The sequence below is a fragment of the Lepidochelys kempii genome, chromosome 1 (assembly GCF_965140285.1).
Source record: "Lepidochelys kempii isolate rLepKem1 chromosome 1, rLepKem1.hap1, whole genome shotgun sequence".
NCBI classification, from domain to species: Eukaryota; Metazoa; Chordata; order Testudines; family Cheloniidae; genus Lepidochelys; species Lepidochelys kempii.
The window spans coordinates 303,219,951-303,240,918 of NC_136380.1; the positions used below are offsets into that span (position 1 = coordinate 303,219,951).

Genomic DNA, 20,968 nt, shown 5'->3' on the forward strand with positions numbered 1-20,968 from the left:
TGAGACAGGGAAGTATCATTATCCCCATTTCACAGATGGAGAATTGAGGCACAGTGAAATTAACTGACTTCCTCAATGTCGCAGCCAGGAACATACTCCAGACTCCTGAGCACAAGCATGAGCCCAAGCCCAGGGCCTTAATCACAAAACCATCCTTTTAACCCCTAAATTCCCTGCGAAAAGACCAATAACCATCAAATGTCTTTCAAACTGACTGAGTTCACAAAAATCAAAGTTCTACTTATCTGCCACTATGAAATGAAAAATTTCCCCAGAATAAAGATTGCTATATTTAGAATCTGCTATTTCACCACTTTGTAAACCATTGCATTATTGACCCCATGTCCAATTTAATTGGTCAAATCTTGTTGGGGAATGGGAATATGATATTTTAATGAGACATTTTGTGAGGGAGAAACTTGTAAATATTTTTGGAATATACTGATTCTCAAAACTGATCAATGATCCAGGTACTCTGGACATCCTATATTTAGCAGAGACCACTACTATTCTACAGTGAAAATTTCTTCCTGACCCCGAGTGACGATCTACTTGTTGCTTGAAACAAGAGGATTGGTGTAACATTTTAAATTTTGAATCCTAGCTAGTTTAGGTAATATTATTACCTACAGTAAATATCAATTATATTTTAATATAACTATTGAAATACAGCTATTTGTTTCAATATCTATTAATTTAATCATATTTTGAGTAAAAATATATTTCTTTGTATTTTAAAACTGTCTTATTTTTACTGCATTTATTTGTATTAAAAGGATATTATGGAGGTTCCATAGTTAAAGCTGAATTGTTGAGGCTGAATCCAGGCTATGTATGAAAATATGTATTCTTTCTAAATTTACCACACTTACTCTGTGAGAATGAATTTTCTGAGAACTTACAAGTAAATTGATTAGTTTGTGAGTTATAATTATTTTTATTGTACTGTCAAGAACCAGAGTGCCACTGTGTTAGTCACTGTAAAATAAGTATCAGACAAGAGACAATGGGTGGATACAGACGGACCAGGGAGCACAAAAACACAATACTGATCAGTGTGACAGCCAGTGGTCTCAGTGTAACAGATGCCTAACAGTGGTCATGTTTTGTTTTTATAGGCATCATGGCAAAGGAGATTACTATTAAAAACTAGGTCCTTTCAGAAAGCTAACATCTGTCAGTCCTTTGTTGCAAATGATCTTAATAGAACAGACTCTTCCAACTTCCCATACTGTTAAAACGCACAGAAATCTTGAATATAGGCTGCATGTGAAGAAATTATGGCTAATTAATTTATGTCTAATTAAGTATAGTAGGTGAGTGCTGCACTCAAGAAATTCCAGAACACAAGTATTGGCACTGCTACCCAAAACATCATGAGAAGTGTCCCAGAATGTTCTGGCAGGACTCAAGCACTGAATTGTTATGACTATGTAAGTTACAGGCAGGATCAGCTCAACAGATAGGTTAACTCTCATGTAGGACTTCAGAGACATCAGCAGTAATTAAACCAATCTGCACCCTTCCTCTATAGCTAATTAGCAACAATTCAAGAGTTTGTAATGAGTTAGTCATAGGGGAGAGACTGGACATGTGCCAAGAGTTCTCACTGGTATATGACTGGCCCAATTGCCACTACTCTTTAAAGGTTCCATAGCTGCATGGTAGCTTGGGCATCAGGACTTGAATGGCTCCCCTGAACAATGACGGAGCATTACTGGAAGAAATAAGGCAGCAACATAAGAGGGAGCCCTTAAAGTGCAGAGATATCAGGACTCAGGAACTGGGTTTTCCTGCAGCACCAGTCTCTGTAACATAACCCTAAAGTCAACTGCAAATTGAAGGGCATATTCACGTGCATACTTTGGCTGTTTTTGCGATGTAAAACCACTATAAACACAGTTTAACTAGCAAGTGCACTCTGGCTATTTTGGTGTACTGATGATGAATTAGGCCTTAAAAGATCAATCATTTTTTAAAATGTTAATGCTGCATATTTTTAAATCATTGGCAATATCAAAGCAGCATGCCCAATAATGAAAGTAATGACATGAATGGAACATAGGGGGAATGTGTCTTTAAATCAGTTTAATCTAAACTGGGCTAACCAAACCCTACAATGCCCTATTTAATAATATTGTCTCACCATAGCATGGAGGGATGGCCAGATGACTTCTCAAGGTTCCTTCTAGCCCTACATTTCTATGGCTTTATCATACGGTTTTGCTCGATGCCTTACAAAGTACAGTTAATGCAGTGTTGTAGCTTTGTCGGTCACAGGATATTAGAAAGACAGGGTAGGTAAGGTAACATCTTTTACTGGACCAACTTCTGTTGGTGAGAGAGAAGCTTTTGAGCTACACAGGGACCCCCAGACTTGAAGAGCAGCTCTGTGTAGCTCAAAAACTTGTCTCTCTCACCAACAGAAGTTGGTCCAATAAAAGATATTATCTCACCCACCTGTTCTCTCTAAGGTACAGTTAAGGTTGTTTGGATATCTTAACTATTTATTTCAATAGCTTAACACGACTGGATTTCTATTAAATGTAACCTTAACTCTGAATTTCCTGGATTTGTAGTGCTTGATTTAGGGATAATTACAAAATCCTTGTAAATTTTTACCCTTAATTTATTGGTATGGTGGTCCTCTTGACCTTTTTTTAAATTTCTGCTATGTATTTTAAGATGAAGTGACCCAAAGTAAGATACCATATTCCAGGTGAGGTAGTATTGTCTGGACTATTTTCTATCTCTTTCTTAATACAACCTATTATTATTCACTTGTTGGGCAGCTCACTGAGCTTTTTACCTTAACTCCTATATCTTTCTTCTCTGATAGGTTATCACTAGTTCAAATCCCATCAATGTGTAGGAGCAGTTTAAATGTTCCCTGCCAATGTGCACTACCTATATTTGACTACACTGAATTTCATCTCCCATGTTATTTGTTAAGTCCTTCTGGAGTTCCTCACTAGCCTCACAATTAAGGGGCTGATCCTGAAGACATTTATGGAGCCAAGTACAACATACTCCCATTTATCTGAAAACCTATTACCCAAACCTCCACATTATCCAAATCCATTCCTTGTCCCGCAGCACAAGAAACAAGCCCTCTGCAGCATGCATCTCATACTGGGGGACAAGGAAGGGCTCTGGATAACAACTTTGGATAATAAAGCAGAGACCTCCAGCCAGGACTGCAAGAAGAAGGAGGAAGAGAAGTCCCAGACTTAGGGGAGGCCACCCTAATGCTGAATGGCTCCTGTAGCAGTGCAGGGAGTCCTCTACATCCCTGCTGTCATGGGAGTGAGTGAACGGGGCCATAAGAACAGAGCTGCAGAAATCTCTCTGCATAGCTGCAGGTCTGGGGTCACCCCCTCCCTGCAAGAAAAAGGTACAGGGAAGGCTCTGGTCCTGGTGGGGCAGAGCAGAGTCCTGGTGGGAGGTCACTGGCCCTGTGGCAGCACAGGGAGCTGACTGCAGCCCCACTGTAAAGGGAGTGAGAGAGTGGGGCCATGGCAAGAAGGCTGCAGAGACCTCCCTGCACTGCTGCAGAGGTGGTGACTCCTGATCCCTGCAGGTACAAAGGGCCCTGGTGGGGCAGAGCCGAGACCCCCAGTCAGAACTGCAAGAAGTATGAGCTCTTGGTTGTGGGTGGAGGCCCTCTGCTGCCGAATTGTTCCTGCCCTCTCAATTATCCAGACTCCCAATTATCTGAATAAAAGCAAATATCTGAATAAAAATATCCCTCATGCTATTTGGATAATCAAGAGTATACTTTAGTCCCACTGAATTCAAAAGAACTATTAATGTGTCTAAATCAGGGTGTTAGATAGTTAGCAGATTTAGCCCCCTCACTATTGCCTCCCCTCCAATCAGATTATTAATAAAATGTACTGCCCAGTCATAACACTGATCCCCAGTACAAATGGATGTTACTTTCTTTCTATCCAATGTTATTAATGCCATTTATTTAATTAGGTAGGTTAAAAGTAGCAGAGGTTTTCACCTTTCTCTGGAAGGGAAAGGAAAAGAGCAGCATTCTCATTATTAAAAGGACATGGTCAAGTTAAATATACTATGTATTTTAATATTCCTTATCTGTGTTAACACTTCAGGTTATTAAAACTGGAAGCGTTTAAAAATCTCATTTACCCATTAATATTTATACTGTTGGTTATTTTTTGTATTTCACTCTGTTTCGACTGCGAAACTAGGTTAAACAACTTAATTATTTACATAGTGCTCTCAATGTATCCAGTTCTCATCACCAGTGAACTATTGCAATGGCTGAGCTGGAAACACAGGCAGTTCATATTTAAATCCAAAGAAAACAGAATATTTGCATTCATTTTTTAATGAAAACATTTCTGTTACAGTCATCAGGTTTTGCGAGCTGGGCCAAGAGTGAGGCTGCAGCTCTGGGGAGTGGGGGTAAGGGGGCTGAGGCTTGGTCGCAGCTGGGGGTGGGACCTGGAATGGAGCCAGGGCCAGGGGCCAAGGCTGAGGGCGGGGCCAGGTGCAGAGCCATGGCTGGACTGTAGTCTGGGGCTGTGGCTGGGCGCGGTGCCAGAGCTGGGAGCAGAGTAGACCTGAGTGGCACTCCCTCCCAACCCCCTGTGGGGGATGGCCTGGGCCCCGGTGCACCCACCTGCAAATGTTCTTCCGGCCCTCTTAGGGGAGCGCGCCTTACAGTTTGGGGACTTCTGACTTAGACCTTGTCTATATATAGAAGTTGAAGAGGTTTAACTAAAATTGGTTTCAAAACCAAATTAGGTCTTATCTAGGCGAGGCTTTTAAGGTGTCTTGTTGGAAAGTTTGACCTACGCTTCTTACTAGGTTTAACACTACCAGTTTAGCACACGCTAAATCAAGTATGCATTGTCTACACCAGACTTCTAAAATGTGTTAGTTAGAATACATACTAACGACCAATGCTCAGTTTTTGCCAGAGATTAGCCCCAGCCCTTCTAGGCTTGGCAGTCCATAGCTCTGGCACTCTGGGCTTGCTACAATCAGTTATGGATGTAAAACAATTGCTTGAGCCCTGGCACCTTTCAACAGAAATTAAACACTGCTAACAACATACTTATAACACCTACACTATACAAAGCTTTAGTTAATCTGGTAAATACTCCTGTTCGAATACTCTTCTATCGATTTACAAATGAAAGTTAAACCAACATAATCTAGGTTTAAATAAAATTAAGAGTCTGCTCAGGATCTTGCACGGATTTAAAAGCACACCTTTAAACTGGTGTGTTGTGTGTTGACTAGATTTTAGTCAGACAACACAGATGAATCAAAGGCTTGTTACAAGGATGTCTGAACAATACAGTATATTGAAGAGCAACAGGGTGCGAGCATATCCTTCCTGATATCCCTGAATAGCCACCAGGAGAATCTGCATTGTAATGACCTACTCTCTTCAGGGAGGGAGACAGGAACCTTAGAAGCCAGGGTTAAGTGATTTACAACGGCTTGTCATTGTGAAGTGTCTCAGTTGTCAGCGGGGTTGGTTTTTTAGCTTGGACTTCACATGAGGCAGACAAGCCAAAGGGATCGTCTGGCGCTAAGGTGCCCCGGCACCTTCTGCCGTCTGAGAACGGACACCCCTGCGCAGGCAGCTCTGTGGCGGCGGCGGCTGCTGAGGCGAACGTGGTGCTCCGAGGCTCGCTCCCGCGCTGCGTTAACACGGTGACAGAAGCAACGTACAACCGAAAGGAAAACACGTCAGACAGGCACAGGCCTCGCCTACCCTGGAAACAAACTTCCCCTCCAGTTTCCCGCCGTCGCTCGCCCAGGCTCAGCTCCATGGGCGAGAGCCCCCCAGCAAGGCGCCCACGGCTGCTGGCGTTGTAGCTACTGTGCCACCCAGCCCCGCTCTGCACAAGGGGACCCAGTGACCCCGCGCCCCGGCCTCTCCCTAGCCCCGCCCACGCTCCTGTCCACACGCACCCCGGCCTCCCTCTCGCCGGCTCCGCACCACCCGGTCCCGCAACGGGAGCCCCGCGGAGCGGCTTAGCTCCCCCTCGCCTGGACTCACCCTGCGCCGACTCCTCGGGAAGTTCTCCACCCCCACCAGAACCGCAGCGCCGCCGCCATGTTAGCACCTCCCAGACTACGGGCAGAGCGAGGGGTCAAACAGCGCAGTACGGCACGGGCTAGCGCACGAGCAACAACTGGCAGGCGCGCGCGCGGGCGGCCGGCCCGAGGCGAGGAGGATGGCCCCGGCCGTTTCTCCGTGGGAGGGCGCCCAGTCCCCGAAACAACGGTGAGAGAGGCTGGGGCCTGGTGGGGTACCCCGCAGTCGGGCACCCCGATCGGAGCAGCAGCCTCCCCGCCGCCTCACCCCCCGCTCATTAGGACAAGATTGGAAGGGGGGCGGCACAGGAGTGCGGGGGAGCGAGAAATCCCATCTCCCTCGCGCCTCGGGGCCAAGCCGGGACCCAGCACGCGGGCTGACGGCGCGAGCACTGCTCCCCTCCCGCCACAGTGCCGCCCCCTCCCGGCCTGGGGGGTTCGCGAGGTCAAACTGCGCCTGCAGCCCCGACTCGCTGCTATGCAGTATAAATCTGCCACCTCTTTCTCTTTCAGGGAGCTTGCTACAGTCCGACTAAGCACAGGGCCCAGTCCCCCTTTACTCTGCCCACTGACGCCTGGAGGCAAGTGCTGCCCTTCCTTCAAAGAGTAGAATGACATTTATTGGAAAGCTGCATAACAGTATACTACCTGAAGAGATGGGTGTAGCTCGAAAGCTTCTCTCGCACCCGCAGAGGTTGGTCCAGTAAAACCTATTACCTCACCCTATTGTCTCTGTCATACCCTGGGACCAATACTGCATACTGTAACTACCCCTATCCGTCCTGGCTCAGCAGTGGGATTCTGAGGGTGCAGGGACTGTTTTAGCTCATGGATGTATTTATTCCCCAAGGTTTAAAACATCACTGTCATGCTAATATTATGCAAGCAGCTGCCCCATTCAGCATCACCATGCAATGCAACTTGTGTATTCAAAGCGTACATACATAAATGTACAAGTGTAGAATTCAAGAAAACAAAGTTTGCGCAATCCATGATCATATTGAGAGGTTGAGTGTCTTCAATCTAATAGAGGGGGGTATTCAACATGGAAATGAATTCTTTTAATAGTGATAAGGGTTGTTAGAAAACTGGGCCTTTTCGTATAATATGGCTGTAATTTTTAAGAGTTTTTATAAAATTTCATAACAACAGGGTGATGCTACAACCTGGATACAACTTCAAATAGAGAAAATGTGCTCTAGTCTAAATCAGTCTGCTGTCTGTGAGCATTACAGAAATAAATTTGCTTTCTAAAATCAAGAAAAAAAACCCTAAGTACAAGATGCAAATTAGAAATGCCCTATGCTGACACAAACATTCAAGCAATAAGCACCCAATATTTTAAATTCTCTATAAGGAAAGCTTTTAATGTATTCCTGCACATAAAATCTGAAGTATATTAATAAAATGTAGCAAAAGTTGTTTGGTCTGAAGCTTATTTGGGCTGGATATCACTAGTTACAAAACAGTATATCAAGTTTTGAGCAAAGGAATATTGTTTTAAAAGTTCTGTATAGCTTATATAACCATGATTTCTCAATTCCATAAGGAATTTATGCAGTGGAGAGAAAGTGCATGGACCTTTAATATTTGGAGAGTGTGGGCAATAACTACAGCCTTTGAACAGAAAGCTGGTGTTTGAGTTTGTACTGAAAAAGGTGACTCAACAGTGGGAATGTGTAGCAGAAAGACTAGACTATGGTAACCTTTCCCACTATTAGTTAAAACTGGCAGAGTAGTTAAAAGATAGTTCTCTATTGAGAGAAGTCTCAAGAGAAAGGAACTCCTTATCCCTATTTTTGGCTCAGCTCCAGGAATACCCTTGAAATTTTTGGAGAAGACAGAAACTGGTTATTGCGCAAGTGACTGAAATCTCTTTAAAAATTAATAGTTCTTCAAGGAACCCGTCTCTTGCAACCTCTCCCTCTGGTATGTTAGTCTGCTAGTGTATCATTCACAAGTAAAACAAACAGAAAAACAGAACAGAAGAAAGAAAAAAGAAAAGGAGTAAAATTGACCAGACTATTTACTTTGGAGTGATTTGAGCTCCAAAACTTAAAACAAGTTGTTTACTAGGCCCCTATAATAAAGAGCTATTCTGCTGATTCATGCAGATAACACCCAGGAGGGCTGTTTAAAGTTGGAACTGGAGATTTATTTTAAAAGGTTTAAGCCCCTCTTTCAAGTAGGGAGAAAAGTATGGAAAGTTTTTTGCAGGGAGCAACACTAAAAGCAGCCAAAGAACATTTGCTGCTCTTTATCAGTGAAGGAAAACCCAGTTACAGGTTAGCAGGGTGGGAACAGCATTTCCTTTCATATGGATTCTTAAATGACATCACTAGAAGTTGGTTTGTACTTCAGCTATGTATTATGCTTGGACAAGGCAGTATGAGCAGCTCTCATAATTTTGCCTTCTAAACTTCAAAAAACGCCAACAATGTATCCAGTGCTTACAGTTTATTCCCTTTCAGTGGGTTATGGGAGCCTATTTCCAAGTGGGTATGAGAAAGGAGATGTACACTCAAAACATTTTCTATGCACCTTTTAGCTTGAGAATTGCTAAAATTCCACAGAAAAATACACTCTTAAGTGGAGTCCATTGTATTAACTGAGACAAGACTCGTTACATTTTTCTTGAAATGGTGTTGGAATCCTGCATTTTCAATCTTCTGGGTCTACATTCTGCTTTCTTCACTGCCATTCTCTCTCTTCTGCACCATTAGCTGCAGTAGAAAACATCTCAGAAAGTGCCTCTGTGATTGATAATGGCTGAGAGGAAACACCTATTTTAGGTGCTGCAAGGTTGTGCTCTGTAAAAGGGGCAGAGTGGTGGAGGAAAGCCCACTGTGTTCCGATCTACTGTGAGGAAGAGATTGGAAGGGAGAAACCAAAGGGAGGCATGTAGCAGACAGGAAAGAAGTGAGTTATGTTTGTTTCTGTTAACTATGAAGCAAAATTATAAAAAAAAATAGAGGTACCAAATTTTGCATTTTAGTTACTATTTCTTACTTTATAAAATGTAAACTCAATACTCCTCTTCAAAGTGTTTTATAAGTAATCATAATTTTATGTGGTAATGTATACTAATGACAATATAAATGGCTTGCAAGAAAAGACAACAGTTCCACTGAAACAAAACACTTTACAAAAGGCTTTTATTATTTTTTTTAATACATGTGCTTTGTTCACAAAAGTAGTGAAATAAAGACAACATAAATGGAAACAAATATTTTGTGGTATGCCTGCTCCCCTCTCCCTGACACCTGGAGTATGGGGATCTTCTTTCACCATATCATGTACAATCATAATTTTGCAGAGTTTCAAAACCTAGCGACATTCTTCTTCAACCTCCAACACTGTATTTCTAGAAGACCATGACATCTCTCTCTTGTCTTGGGAGGCCTTAGTAGCAAAAAGCCACTTTTCCTCACGCCAGCCCAAACCCTCCATTTCTGGAAAACATTTAAGGTATTGAGCTTGGGCAGCAAAAAGAACCACAGCTTCTATAATAATCTGGGGTCCCTGATTGACAACCATAACGTTACCAAGCTGTCAGGTAGGCTGAATTCAAACATTCAATGTTTAAAACTATTTCTGTTGAGTATACCTTGGTCTGAATTCCAAGCCATCCCCATCTGAATGAATGGTAAATGGAGTGTAATTTACATTAACCAGTACAAATACATTTATGCTAGGTGGTAATAAATTTTGTATAGTTTTTTTGTGTTTCTTAAAAGGAGTACCAATTAAAATAGCTCATGCACACTTTGGAGTATAAGCAGAATCAGTAATTTCTGTAAACAACTGAGAATTTATAGCACCAACATTTAGCTTTAACATAACCACTGACTCCAGCAGTGCTCAACTGAGAAGAATGCAGTCTTGATTCCAAGCATCTTAGTTTAGCAAAAGTGAATTTTTAAGCATTACATGTGAACATCAAGTTGTATTTAACTTAATTCAAAATACATGGTGGATTTCATTTAGATTAGGGGCCTTCTGTTAAATTTTTAATATTCTCTTAATTTACCATGAGTTCTAATTTAACACTTCCATCTAGTTTTAAGATGTTTACATTTTTAAATATAATTCTTGTTTTGTTTATAAACTGTGCCATTCATAGTTAACTACAGCAATCAAGTTTGGATGATAGGGAATTCTTTTAATCTGTGATGTGCAAGATGTACAAAAAGCTTATGTTGAAGAATAAAGCAACTTAATACAGTTCGTGAAATTTTTAGTGTAAGTAGGACCAATTGCCAAGAAGATACAGAATACAAAGAAAAAGCAATCAAGAAGCTGGAAATTGTGAAACTTCAGTGCAAAACTTCCATGGAAGTGTTTTAAAAACAAAACTAAAAATAATAAACACCTAAAAATTCACACTAAAAATGGCAATTGGTAATTTCTGACTGATGAATAAGAGATTAATTTTATATGGCCTAAAGATATTTTTTATCATTTGTGAAACTACATTTATAACACTGGATAAAAATTTTCAAGCCTACTCTAAAGTTAAAGTCTTAAAACCCACACTTCAGAACCTAATTCAAGCTACTTCTAGTTAGGTAGAAGGATTTAAGACTAACTTCAGGTACCCAGGTTTGATATTTTTGGCAATTCTTTTTAAATGGAGAGCAAAAGTATTTTAAAAAACCCACAAAAAATAACCATTACATCAGTACAGAAATTTGTCTGCAGAAGGATGTAGGTTTACTATACACATTTAAACAAAAAAGTTGAGAATGTGTACCGAGCAGATTTTGTCTGTGTCAAATTGCAGAGCAATTCTTAGAAAGTCACGAGAAGAGTGTCCAGCCAAATGCCTTATCTAGAATGGGGCCCAAATCTTGCAGACACTTAAGGATGCGCTTAACTTCACATTTGAGAGAGTGGTCAGTGAGGTTACTCACTTAAATGTATGTATATCCTTAAATATGTGTAGAATTGGGTCCTAGTATTTATAAAATTGGCCTACTGGAGTTACTGTGTGGAAATTCTGAAATTATAAAAGAATACTTATTAGCATTTTTTCCCCACCCATAAGTATTTTGCTCTAAAACTGTGCAAAATATAATTTCAGGAGAATACAGAAAACTATCCAATGTGGGCAATACTGATATGTTAGTGCTACTATAATCATAAAATCGCAAACACTTTCCAGCTTTGAAGTAAAAAAAGGTATCTAAACCTATCGTACTATAGCATTTGTCAGGGCTTGTCTCTCAAACACACATCTAACTTCTGTTATGCCAGTGAGGTTTTACATGTGTACACAGATGGGAGAGTATGCCCCAGTACAGTATTTTGGCATTACCTCAATTAACTGAAATAGAAAGATCAACAAGATCTTTAAGTAAAACCAAATGTGCAAGTATTAAAGTTTCTTCAGCCCAAGCTTAGCCAGAATGAAACCACTTTCAGCAACACAGAACAAACTTTGTTCAATAAAAAAAAATGGACAAGTTTAACCACCAAACAGCTTACTCCAAACTTATTTGCACATTTACTGTCAAAGTGCAAATTACTTCTCAGAAATCCACCAACTCCAGTGTCATAAACCCAACCGTATTAAGAATTAAAAATATCGAAACAAGACATTTAGCAAAATTAAGTAGAATTCACACTTCACAGCACTGAAGAAAAGAATGGTACCTTTCTGAAAAGTCCTAAAGAAAGTAACAGCAATTTATGCTATGAGGTGAGTCATTCTGCATAAAATGTGTATTCTTCACTTTTTGTACAAGAATAAATTTTAAAATTCAAAAGTAGAAAAAAATAGCAAACTCTGTAAACCTTTGCATTTTCTTTATGCAAACCATTTTTTATGTAACAAGCCCATGTTAGTATAGCAAAATTTGTTAAGCAATAAAGAAGTTTGGACTTAAAGGGCATTTTAACTGTTACATTAACTTGAAAGTAATATAGGATCTTCTAGCTCATAGAAAGGGACTGAGCTAGCCTGGCTTTCTCCAGAGTCTGAGTCATAAGGGGCATCAGGAAGCTCCATGAAGCTGTAAGCTAGCTGTTCATCTTCAATATCTGATCGGACATAGCAGGAAGTGCTGGAATATTCCTCATCTTCTACACTGTTGAAATCCTGTGGAATATACAGCATCCCTGGGTAGTTCCTACTAACTAAGTCACTTTTAGTTTTCAGGGAGATTTTCCTAAATGCCATCAGGTGCATGTGAGAAAACTTTGAATACTTGAAACGTTTAAAGCCCAGGGATTCTATGGCAATTTTCCAGCTTTTCATCATCATAGCATGGCGATTCTGGTGGGAGGAGTCAGGAGTGATTATAAGCAACAAGCCATTCAGCACCAGAAGTTCATGGGCCTTCTTGCAGCATATCCATCGTTGATAAGGTGATGGAAAGTAAGAAAGGAGAAGTGAGAAAACCACAACATGGAAGAGTTCTCCAGGTAGAGAATCAATGGGATTTTTCAGCTGTTTAAGAAAGGCATCTATAGCATCTTGTGCAAGCTGGAGAGGTTGCTGAATTTGAAGGTTTAAAAAGTCACATTTGTATACACTCTGGTGAGAGAAAATATTAAAATAGATTAAAATTATGCTCAGTAACAAACATTATGCAAACGCATGTGATGATTATGAAAAGGCCCCTAGGTATTAAGAAGCCTTTTAATGTCTCTTGCTACTAAATTGTGCTGTAGAATCTAAAGCTACAAAAAAAAGTAAGCGTGCCAGCTATCATAGTTTCACAGAAAGCCTTCAAAATGTGAATCAATGCATTGACACCCAATAGCTCAGAAATGTGAGCTCATTTTAATCTCATTTTAATCTCAATTGATGTCATCTCTAAAAGTTGCAGATTAAAGTGTTGCTGCTGATAATTTTGGTAGAAACATTCATCTAATGTGCTCATTCCACATTGTCTTCTTGCATCTCCAAATGTTCAAATCCACAAATGTCTCATACTCAGTTGCCAAAATCCTCTCTTTCTCCCAATGTAGCTGCACACTGTCAATGCAAAAATTGTGGCATATTAAGAAAATGTGGGACACACCTCAACACTCACGGCTCACTTTTCAATGGTAAACACTATGTAAAAGTTACTAAAGTGTGAAATAGAGAGACCATATTGTTATAAAGCTACTTGTCACTGTTTACATTAAGACTTTTCCTCTTCTGATTTTCTGTGTGTCTGTCTAGAATAATTTCTTCCTCAGAGAATGTATATAAAGTTGTAAAATGTCATCATGCTCCAGGAATCTTTCAGCTGCTTTTCACAGGCTTGCACTGTGGCATGAAGTTAACAGAGAATATATAGTAACTGGAATTAAAATCTCAGCTTCTGCCAAGGTAGCCACATTACAGGATCTGTGGTATCACTCTACTACAGTATATTTAGAATAGGATGCAACTGTGGTAACTGCATGGTATTTGTTGTTAAGAGTTAAAATAACCCCTTTGTGATTTTCAGTGTATTTACATCTGAAAATTGTACATACTTCAAGTAACATACGATCACTAGCAAAAAATTAGCAATTTATATTTTTGAAAATAGCGCTTTAGTCAGATTTGCTGATGCCTGTTAGTTTCAGATGCTGAAAAGACTGACTCAGTAAAAACCAACAGGGAAAAAGAGAAAAATTTTAAAACAATTTCAGGACTTGTTACTTAAGAGTGCTTTATCAAACTGGATTTAAGAAAAAAAAAAGTTAACCAGTAACCACTGTAGTTTTCCTTATGCTGCTTGCCAGACTTGTGCATGTAATATGATTTTCCACATTGGCTGCTGTTGTGCTTCTGAATGAGAAGTTCTGAATATACTGTGCTTTTTATATGTTGGACAGAAATGAGGAGAGAAAGCAAAAAGCTTCTTCCACCTCTTCCTCCCGCGCCTCCTAATGCAGACAACCAGCGCAAGGCTTAAATTTACTGAATGGTTCATAGGCCTTGTCCTGGATTTCTTCACAGGGGTGGGTTTTACTCAGCAAGAATAGCAAGGCCACCTGTGTATTAGGTTTCCTCTTTCTGCCTTAAGGGTTTGTCTATACTGGATTAATTTTCATGTATAAAGTAAAGTGTGAATTTAAAGCAGATTAGCCTTTCCTGTTTAATGCCATATGTGAATTCTCCTACTCCAGAATGAGAGCATTCATACATGGGAGTTAATCAGAAATAACTATTTTGGAATAACTCCCTCATGCAGACAACCCCTTAGGAGTCTGATATAACCAGCCAGGGCAAATTTAACTTTGCAGTACTTTGGTGGGACGGGTTTGGCAAGCTAAAAATGATTGTTGAGCTGCCAGTATGATCTCAGTGAAAAAATCTCCCTCACAAAAGAAGAGTAACACAAGAACATCTTGGGCAACAGTTTTTCCCCAAACAAGGGATATAGAGTCAGCTCCCAGAGCATCCAACTAGGTGTTGTATTGTACCTCTAGGTTCTTCCTGCAATTTTACTACAATCCAGGGAACAAAAATGCATTTTCCTATCTTGTGATTTCTTCCTCACTGCCATGCTCTGTTTTGTCTTGAGACATAAAACTAACAGAACGGGAGAACTTCAATTTACCACCTACAACTGACCTCTTTTTCCCCACCAAGCACATTTTCTGCCATCTGACAGATTCACAAAAAGATTTTGCCTTTAAAAAACTTGATCCAAAAAAGAAAGAAAATGGATTAACAAGAAGCTTTACTTGATCTTTTGACTTTTAACTGCACTCTTCACCTTTCCCTGCCCGTTTTGTTTTTTCATTTGGTATTGTACAGAAAGAAAAGTCAAGTCCTCAGGGATAGGAGAAACTGAACTCTTATTACTATTAATGTTATAGTAATACAAAAGTAATAAATACAGCAACAAAACTCTAACATCCTAAAAACCCTAATTCTCAGAATACAGCATCCACATTTAAGATTTTGCAATTTACAAACTTGACCTTTAACTCCTGCTTTGTTTGCTGTGTCTCTGCTAGTTTCTACTCCACGACAGAGTTTACTCTTCACCCCATTACTAGTTTCCATAGTAGCCTCTTTACACCTTTTATGGGTCAAATAATGAAGGTCATGTAAGTACTTAAACATCTCCACTTCTTATTGCCTGACATGGATTAAGATCCATGAGTTACATTAGTAGCATCTTAAAGTTTATAAGTCATCTAGGCATTCTTTCAAGAATAGTTATTCATTGCTATCTGATCTCACATTCTTCTACGCAATTACAAAGAACCTTACTTGAACTATGAGCTTATTGAAAATGCATGATTATTTTCAGACTGTGTAATTAGTTTTGCTAAGTATGTCTGGAAATTTACATTTCTTTATATACTAGCGGATACTAGTGTTAAATTGTACAGAAAAATATATCTAGGACTTGCACAGACAAATTTTTCTATGATAACCTTAATTAGTTTTAAAAATGGGGGAAAAAAACCAACAGTAAGGGTTCATGGACCAAGGGCTAGATCCACAAAGAGATTTAGATATTGTATGGGGGCAGAGAGATGAAATGACTCTGTGGCCTAGTGGTTAGAACACTCACCTGGGAGGTGAGAGCCCCAGGTTCAATCAACTTCACCAAATGAGGCAGGGGTGGGCGGGAACTTAACTGAATTCAGGTCTTCCACATCCACGGAGAGTGCTCAAACTACTGGGCTAAAAGTTAGAGCTCATCTATAAAGAGATTTAGTGCATGCCAATCCACAGTGTAAGGGCTTGTCTATATCTGCAGCTGCACAGATGCAGCAGTGCCACTGCAGTGTGTGCGAGAGGAGGTAGCTATATCGGAGGGAGAAGCTCTCCTGCCAACATAGCACTGTCCACACCAGCACTTACATCATGCAGGAGGGTGATTTATTCACAGCACTGAGTGACATAAATTATGCCAACATAAGCTGTAGTGTAGACATAAGCTTAGTCTACAGCGTAGTAGCTTGCTGCACATTGTTGTTATGTGGATGCTGCTGCAGCACACTAAAGTTCCTTAGTGCAATCTGACCTACTGCTGTAACAGACATCAGAGTTTACCAGCAACAGGTAAAAGCACACTACAGAACTTTTAGCATACAGCAACAGGGTCCACACAGTGACTGAGTGTGTGGCAGGTTAGCGCACTGTAGAATTAAACCCTGTCTTACCAAGCACCAAGTCTCTGTGTGGGCAAGTCCTTATGAGTGAGGCATACCTGTCACTTCTCCCTCACAAGCCGTGTTATGTGAGGGTTAGGAGTGCTCGGAGCACACCAATCGGATTGGGTCCTACAGGCAAGATAGACAGGGAATGCCTAGTTAGAGGATCCTGCTGGGGCTTAGGCATGAGATAGGCACCCAGACACCTAGACTGAGGCAGTTATGCACATACTCACTGGAATAACGTAGCTTAAGCACCTACAGTTGAGCAGCAGCTGAGCTGAGCATCTCAGTAGTGTTTAAATGTTGACTTAGGCACAAATCCTTTTAGGGATCCAGCATCGAGTCTGGTGATCACATCAATATGCAGTGCATGCACGGCCTAAACACTGCTATACAGCAGCAAACAATAAGCCTTCACACAAAGCAGCAGCAAACAACGGAATGTACATCTTTGCTGAAGGACAGCATTATCCTCAAGCTGTTAATATTACTGAATCCACATCTATCCTATATATTCCTGACTTAACACCCACTGTGAACTACTGTCTGGATTAGTATCAAAGAATATGAAGGCTGAAATATTACTGTGTTTAAATATGACAGCTCCCTCGGTTTTCAATCAAATTTGGTCATACTACTGATTTGACTAGCACTACTCTCAGTGGCTGCTTTTACATTTTTACTTTGTCTTCACAAAGATTAGTTGTAATATTTATTAGCTTCTAATTACATTTCTAAAATAAAAGATATGAAATTGCTCATTCACTTCAGGATTCTTGGAGTCAGTGGATGTGGTTAAAGATTTAAAATAAAAATCTGTGCCTTTCTGTATCTTCTCATCTCCCTCCCACTCTCTTGTGACTCACTCTTGTTGAAGGCACTGTTATTCTGTTAGAGTCTGGTTAATCCTCACTAACATAAGTAAGGCCAAAACGGGGAGACAAAAGCAGTACATAATGATAACAGCAAGTTAAAAACATTTCAGGACTTTTCCAAAACACAGAGGTTGCACTGGTTTAATTAAGGATATTGTGTGTTGCACAGATTTAATTAAGCCTGTGCAATTTTGTGTGGGGCCACAAATGTTAACTTCAGCCATAAATTCTGTGGTGTTTGTTGCATCCAGCCAACAGCTCTGATTATAGTATATTTACCATATTATAAATTGGATAAAAAGTAATTTGTCTTCTCTTTCCTGTTCTTAGCTAATGAAAAATGAAACAACCTTTAAAAATATACTGCATGTCTATGGGATTTGCCAGGTTTTTTTCTTGTTTAAAACTAAAGATTCATGTTATAGGGGCTTGACCAATGTGATAATATTGATAAACTTAGATTGTTTCAACAAACTTGAGATATTTCCTTCCTCAATCCCCCCGTCCTCCAGAAGCCAAACAGAATACCTGCTTTTAAAAACAGACCCATATTCCCGTAAGTCTTACACTTTAGAAAGTACCCCTAAAATACATAACTCAAACTAAAAATAAATTCAGTAAACATTACATACCTCAACAGCTGGGACAATGTCTATACCGACAGTCAAGAATTCTTCAAACTTCAGAAATGGATTAAAGCAGCTGCCAACATCAAGTAATCTAATTTTTCCTGAGGGGGGCAGCAACCTAAGAAAGTAGAAATTCAGTTTTATCAAATGCTATTTGTTAAAAGGTATATTTGGAATTAGACAATTGGAGCAAAAGACGGTTATGTAGAACATTAAGTGCCGACTAAATAGAGGGGAAAATTATTTATTATTTGTACTCTGAAGTTGCCTAGAAGCAGCCCATTGTGCTAAGAAGATGGTCCATGCCCTGAAGACGGTACAACCTAACCATAAGGCTGAACACAATGGAGAGACCAGGTAGAGAGCACAAGGCAACAATTCTGATCAGCATGATAAATACTGAGTTTTGTGTCTGATGCTTTACCCTTGGTGATATGAATCAATTTATTTTTCAAACATACGTTCTCCTGAGGGCACTGACTGAACCAGAATTACCAAAATGAAAAGGCTGAGGATGATATTACACCAACATGTTACAATAACTAAAAAGAGATTTAGGAATACTGTGTATGTTTTGAATAACCTGGTTTTTGTTAGTCTGATTTCTGTAGTAGTTGCACTAGTTTCATACTATGGTTAAAATACAACAAACAAACAAACAAACAGACTATAAATAAAATCTCTAGTAAATACATAAAGGTTTAAATATTATTTCACATGAAGCATTTTTGTCCTCTTTGTAAAGAACCATGCACACATGACACTAATAATTTTACACACACAAACTAGAAGTAGTGAGGTTAAAGAAAAAAATGTATACAGTGTTTCACAAAAAAGTGTCCTCACAGTGAGATTTATTATTTGTGTTGTCTCAATGTCTACAGGCAGAAATCAGGCCACTGTAAATGTCCAATGTTAGCTTCACTGTCAATGCTGTATATATAGCAAAATGACAACAGTACTCTTAATTGCAGAATTTAAGTTTTTATTTCACATAATTTGGATAATTATTGGAATACACTGCTGTTTTATCAGAAATATATAGCATTAGAATAATAGAATATCAGGGTTGGAAGGGACCTCAGGAGATCATCTAGTCCACCCCTCTTCAATCCCCAATTTTTGCCCCAGATCCCTAAATGGCCCCCTCAAGGATTGAACTCACAACCCTGGATTTAGCAGTCCAATGCTCAAACCCCTGAGCTATCCCTCCCCCCAATAAGTCTAATAATTTTAGATTTACATTTAAAACTATTTTTGCTATGTACATTACAACCTAGTTAAATAAACTATTCAGATGTATCTTTGTATGACAGCCCTTCAGATTACAGAATCTGCCAATGTGTGTATCATCCTTACACAATTCAAGGGTTTTTTTAAAGTTAATTTAATGTTTAGAAAGGACTTAAATTTGTAACCTGCATCCAAGGAAAAATAGCAAACAGGTGATAAAGTTACTAAAGTTACTACCTGACTGTAATCCAAAATCTTATTCTAAACTAGAGATGAACATTTTTACTATTGACTAGAGTTGCTCACAATATTTTGAAGAGAAAGTTAACACAGTTAGTACTAATTACCCTGATCACTGACGGGGGTGGGCTTTTTGTCACACCTATTGTTTTAAAATGTTAGATAGTAAACCTTTGGGGGACTGGACCATGCGTTTCATATCTCCATACTTCAGTCCCAGTCTGAACCTGCAATATAAAAAAGGAATTAATTTACGTACTTGTAATTTCTGAAGCATCAGCCCAGGTGTCATACCTTCATCACTGTGCAGGTGTCCATTATTTTTAAATGATTTTGGCTTTGGCACTCTTTCGGATGGTATGATAAGAAGGACTTTTAGAGGTATAAAGAAAGCAGAGTAGCTGCATCTACAAATTAGATAGTTAGAGAAACACCTCACTCTTAATGATTCCACAGTCTCTGACAAATTTGTAGTTAAGAAAAATGAGTTTAGTGTGATCAAACAATTATGCAAGGGCTAAAAAGACAACTGGCCTCACAGCTTGAGGTAGAGGGGGGAAAAGAAATCATCCTTTTCGCAGAGAGCTCTTGCAGGGAAAAAATATCAGAATTTTAAGAGACATGCAGTGCTTTCACTTCCTTCCACATCAAAAGAAAACAACATTTTGAAATACATTAAGGAGGACAAAAGAAGAAGTTACTCACCACAATGGTTCTTCAAGATGTGTCCCCCTACGGGTGCTCCACTGTAGGCGTGTACATGGCCCTGGACCACTGATTGGAGAACTTCAACAGCAGTACGTCCGGCCTGCCACGAGGCCGGCCAGCGTCCACAGGCACCCTCCTCAGTTCCCTCTCTACCGCAAAATCAACTAGTGGAACTCCAAAGTAGAGGCGAGGACAGTGGGTCGTGGAGCTCGCATAGGGACACATCTCTAAAAACCATTACTGCTGAACAAACTGAACAACAACTTCTTATTAGCCCTGGTCTACTCTATGGGGCTAAGCGTAGGTCGAATTTAGCCACGTTAGGTCGATTTTAAAATAAATGCGTCTACAGACACAACCAACCCTGTTCAGTCAACCTAAAGGACTCTTAAAATAGACTTCTGTACTCCTCCCCGGCAAGGGGAGTAGTGCTAAAATAGACTCCTGGGTCAAATTTCGGGTAGTGCAGACACAATTCAACAGCATTGGCCTCCAGGAGCTAACTCAGTGTGCTCCAATGTGACCACTATGGACAACGCTTTGAACTTCGATGCACTAGCCAGGTACACAGGAAAAGCCCTGGGAAATTTTTGAATTTCATTTCCTGTTTGGTCAGTGTGGTGAGCTCAGCAGCTCAAGCGACCATGCAGTCCCCCCAGAATTGCAAACGAGCACCAGCACGGATCCAAAGGGAGACACTGGATCTGGTTGCTGTATGGGGAGAAGAAATCTGTGCAGGCCGAACTCTGATCAAAAAGAAGAAATGCTAATATATGTGCCAAAATCGCACAGGGCATGGTGGAGAGAGGCTACAACAGGGACACACAGCAGTGCTGCGTGAAAGTTAAGGAGCTCAGGCAAGCCTACCAAAAGACAAAGGAGGCAAATGGTAGCTCCAGGTCAGAGCCCCATACATGCCACTTCTATGATCAGCTGCATGGCATTCTTGGAGGGGACCCTACCACTACCCCACCACTGTCCTTGGACACCTGCAAGGGGGGAGTCTCATGCAACAGGAAGGAGGATTTTGTGGATGAGGAAGGAGGAGGAGGAGAATGAGAATGCACAGCAGGCAAGCGGTAAATCCGTTCTCCC

General features: G+C 40.2%; 2 protein-coding genes across 4 annotated transcripts in view; both read right to left on the minus strand.

Moving 5' to 3' along the window:
* Window positions 1-6,269, minus strand: part of TMEM168 (transmembrane protein 168) — a 35,442-nt gene extending 29,173 nt beyond the window's left edge. The window contains exon 1 of one of the 2 annotated variants that reach the window (XM_073328110.1): window positions 6,047-6,269. The gene's annotated coding sequence lies outside the window, so the exon portion shown is untranslated. Of the gene's footprint in view, window positions 1-5,758; window positions 6,002-6,046 lie in introns of those variants that run through there. The other variant, XM_073328111.2, reaches the window with a different exon arrangement.
* A 2,953-nt stretch (window positions 6,270-9,222) lies between these two features.
* SAMTOR (S-adenosylmethionine sensor upstream of mTORC1) overlaps window positions 9,223-20,968 on the minus strand; it is a 60,745-nt gene continuing 48,999 nt past the window's right edge. For both annotated transcript variants that reach the window (XM_073328119.2, XM_073328120.2), the window contains 2 exons: window positions 17,696-17,810; window positions 9,223-12,622 (listed from right to left, as the gene is read on the minus strand). In XM_073328119.2, the coding sequence (XP_073184220.1) occupies window positions 11,993-12,622; window positions 17,696-17,810 (745 nt within the window). In that variant the 3' untranslated portion in view covers window positions 9,223-11,992. The remainder of the gene's footprint in view (window positions 12,623-17,695; window positions 17,811-20,968) is intronic.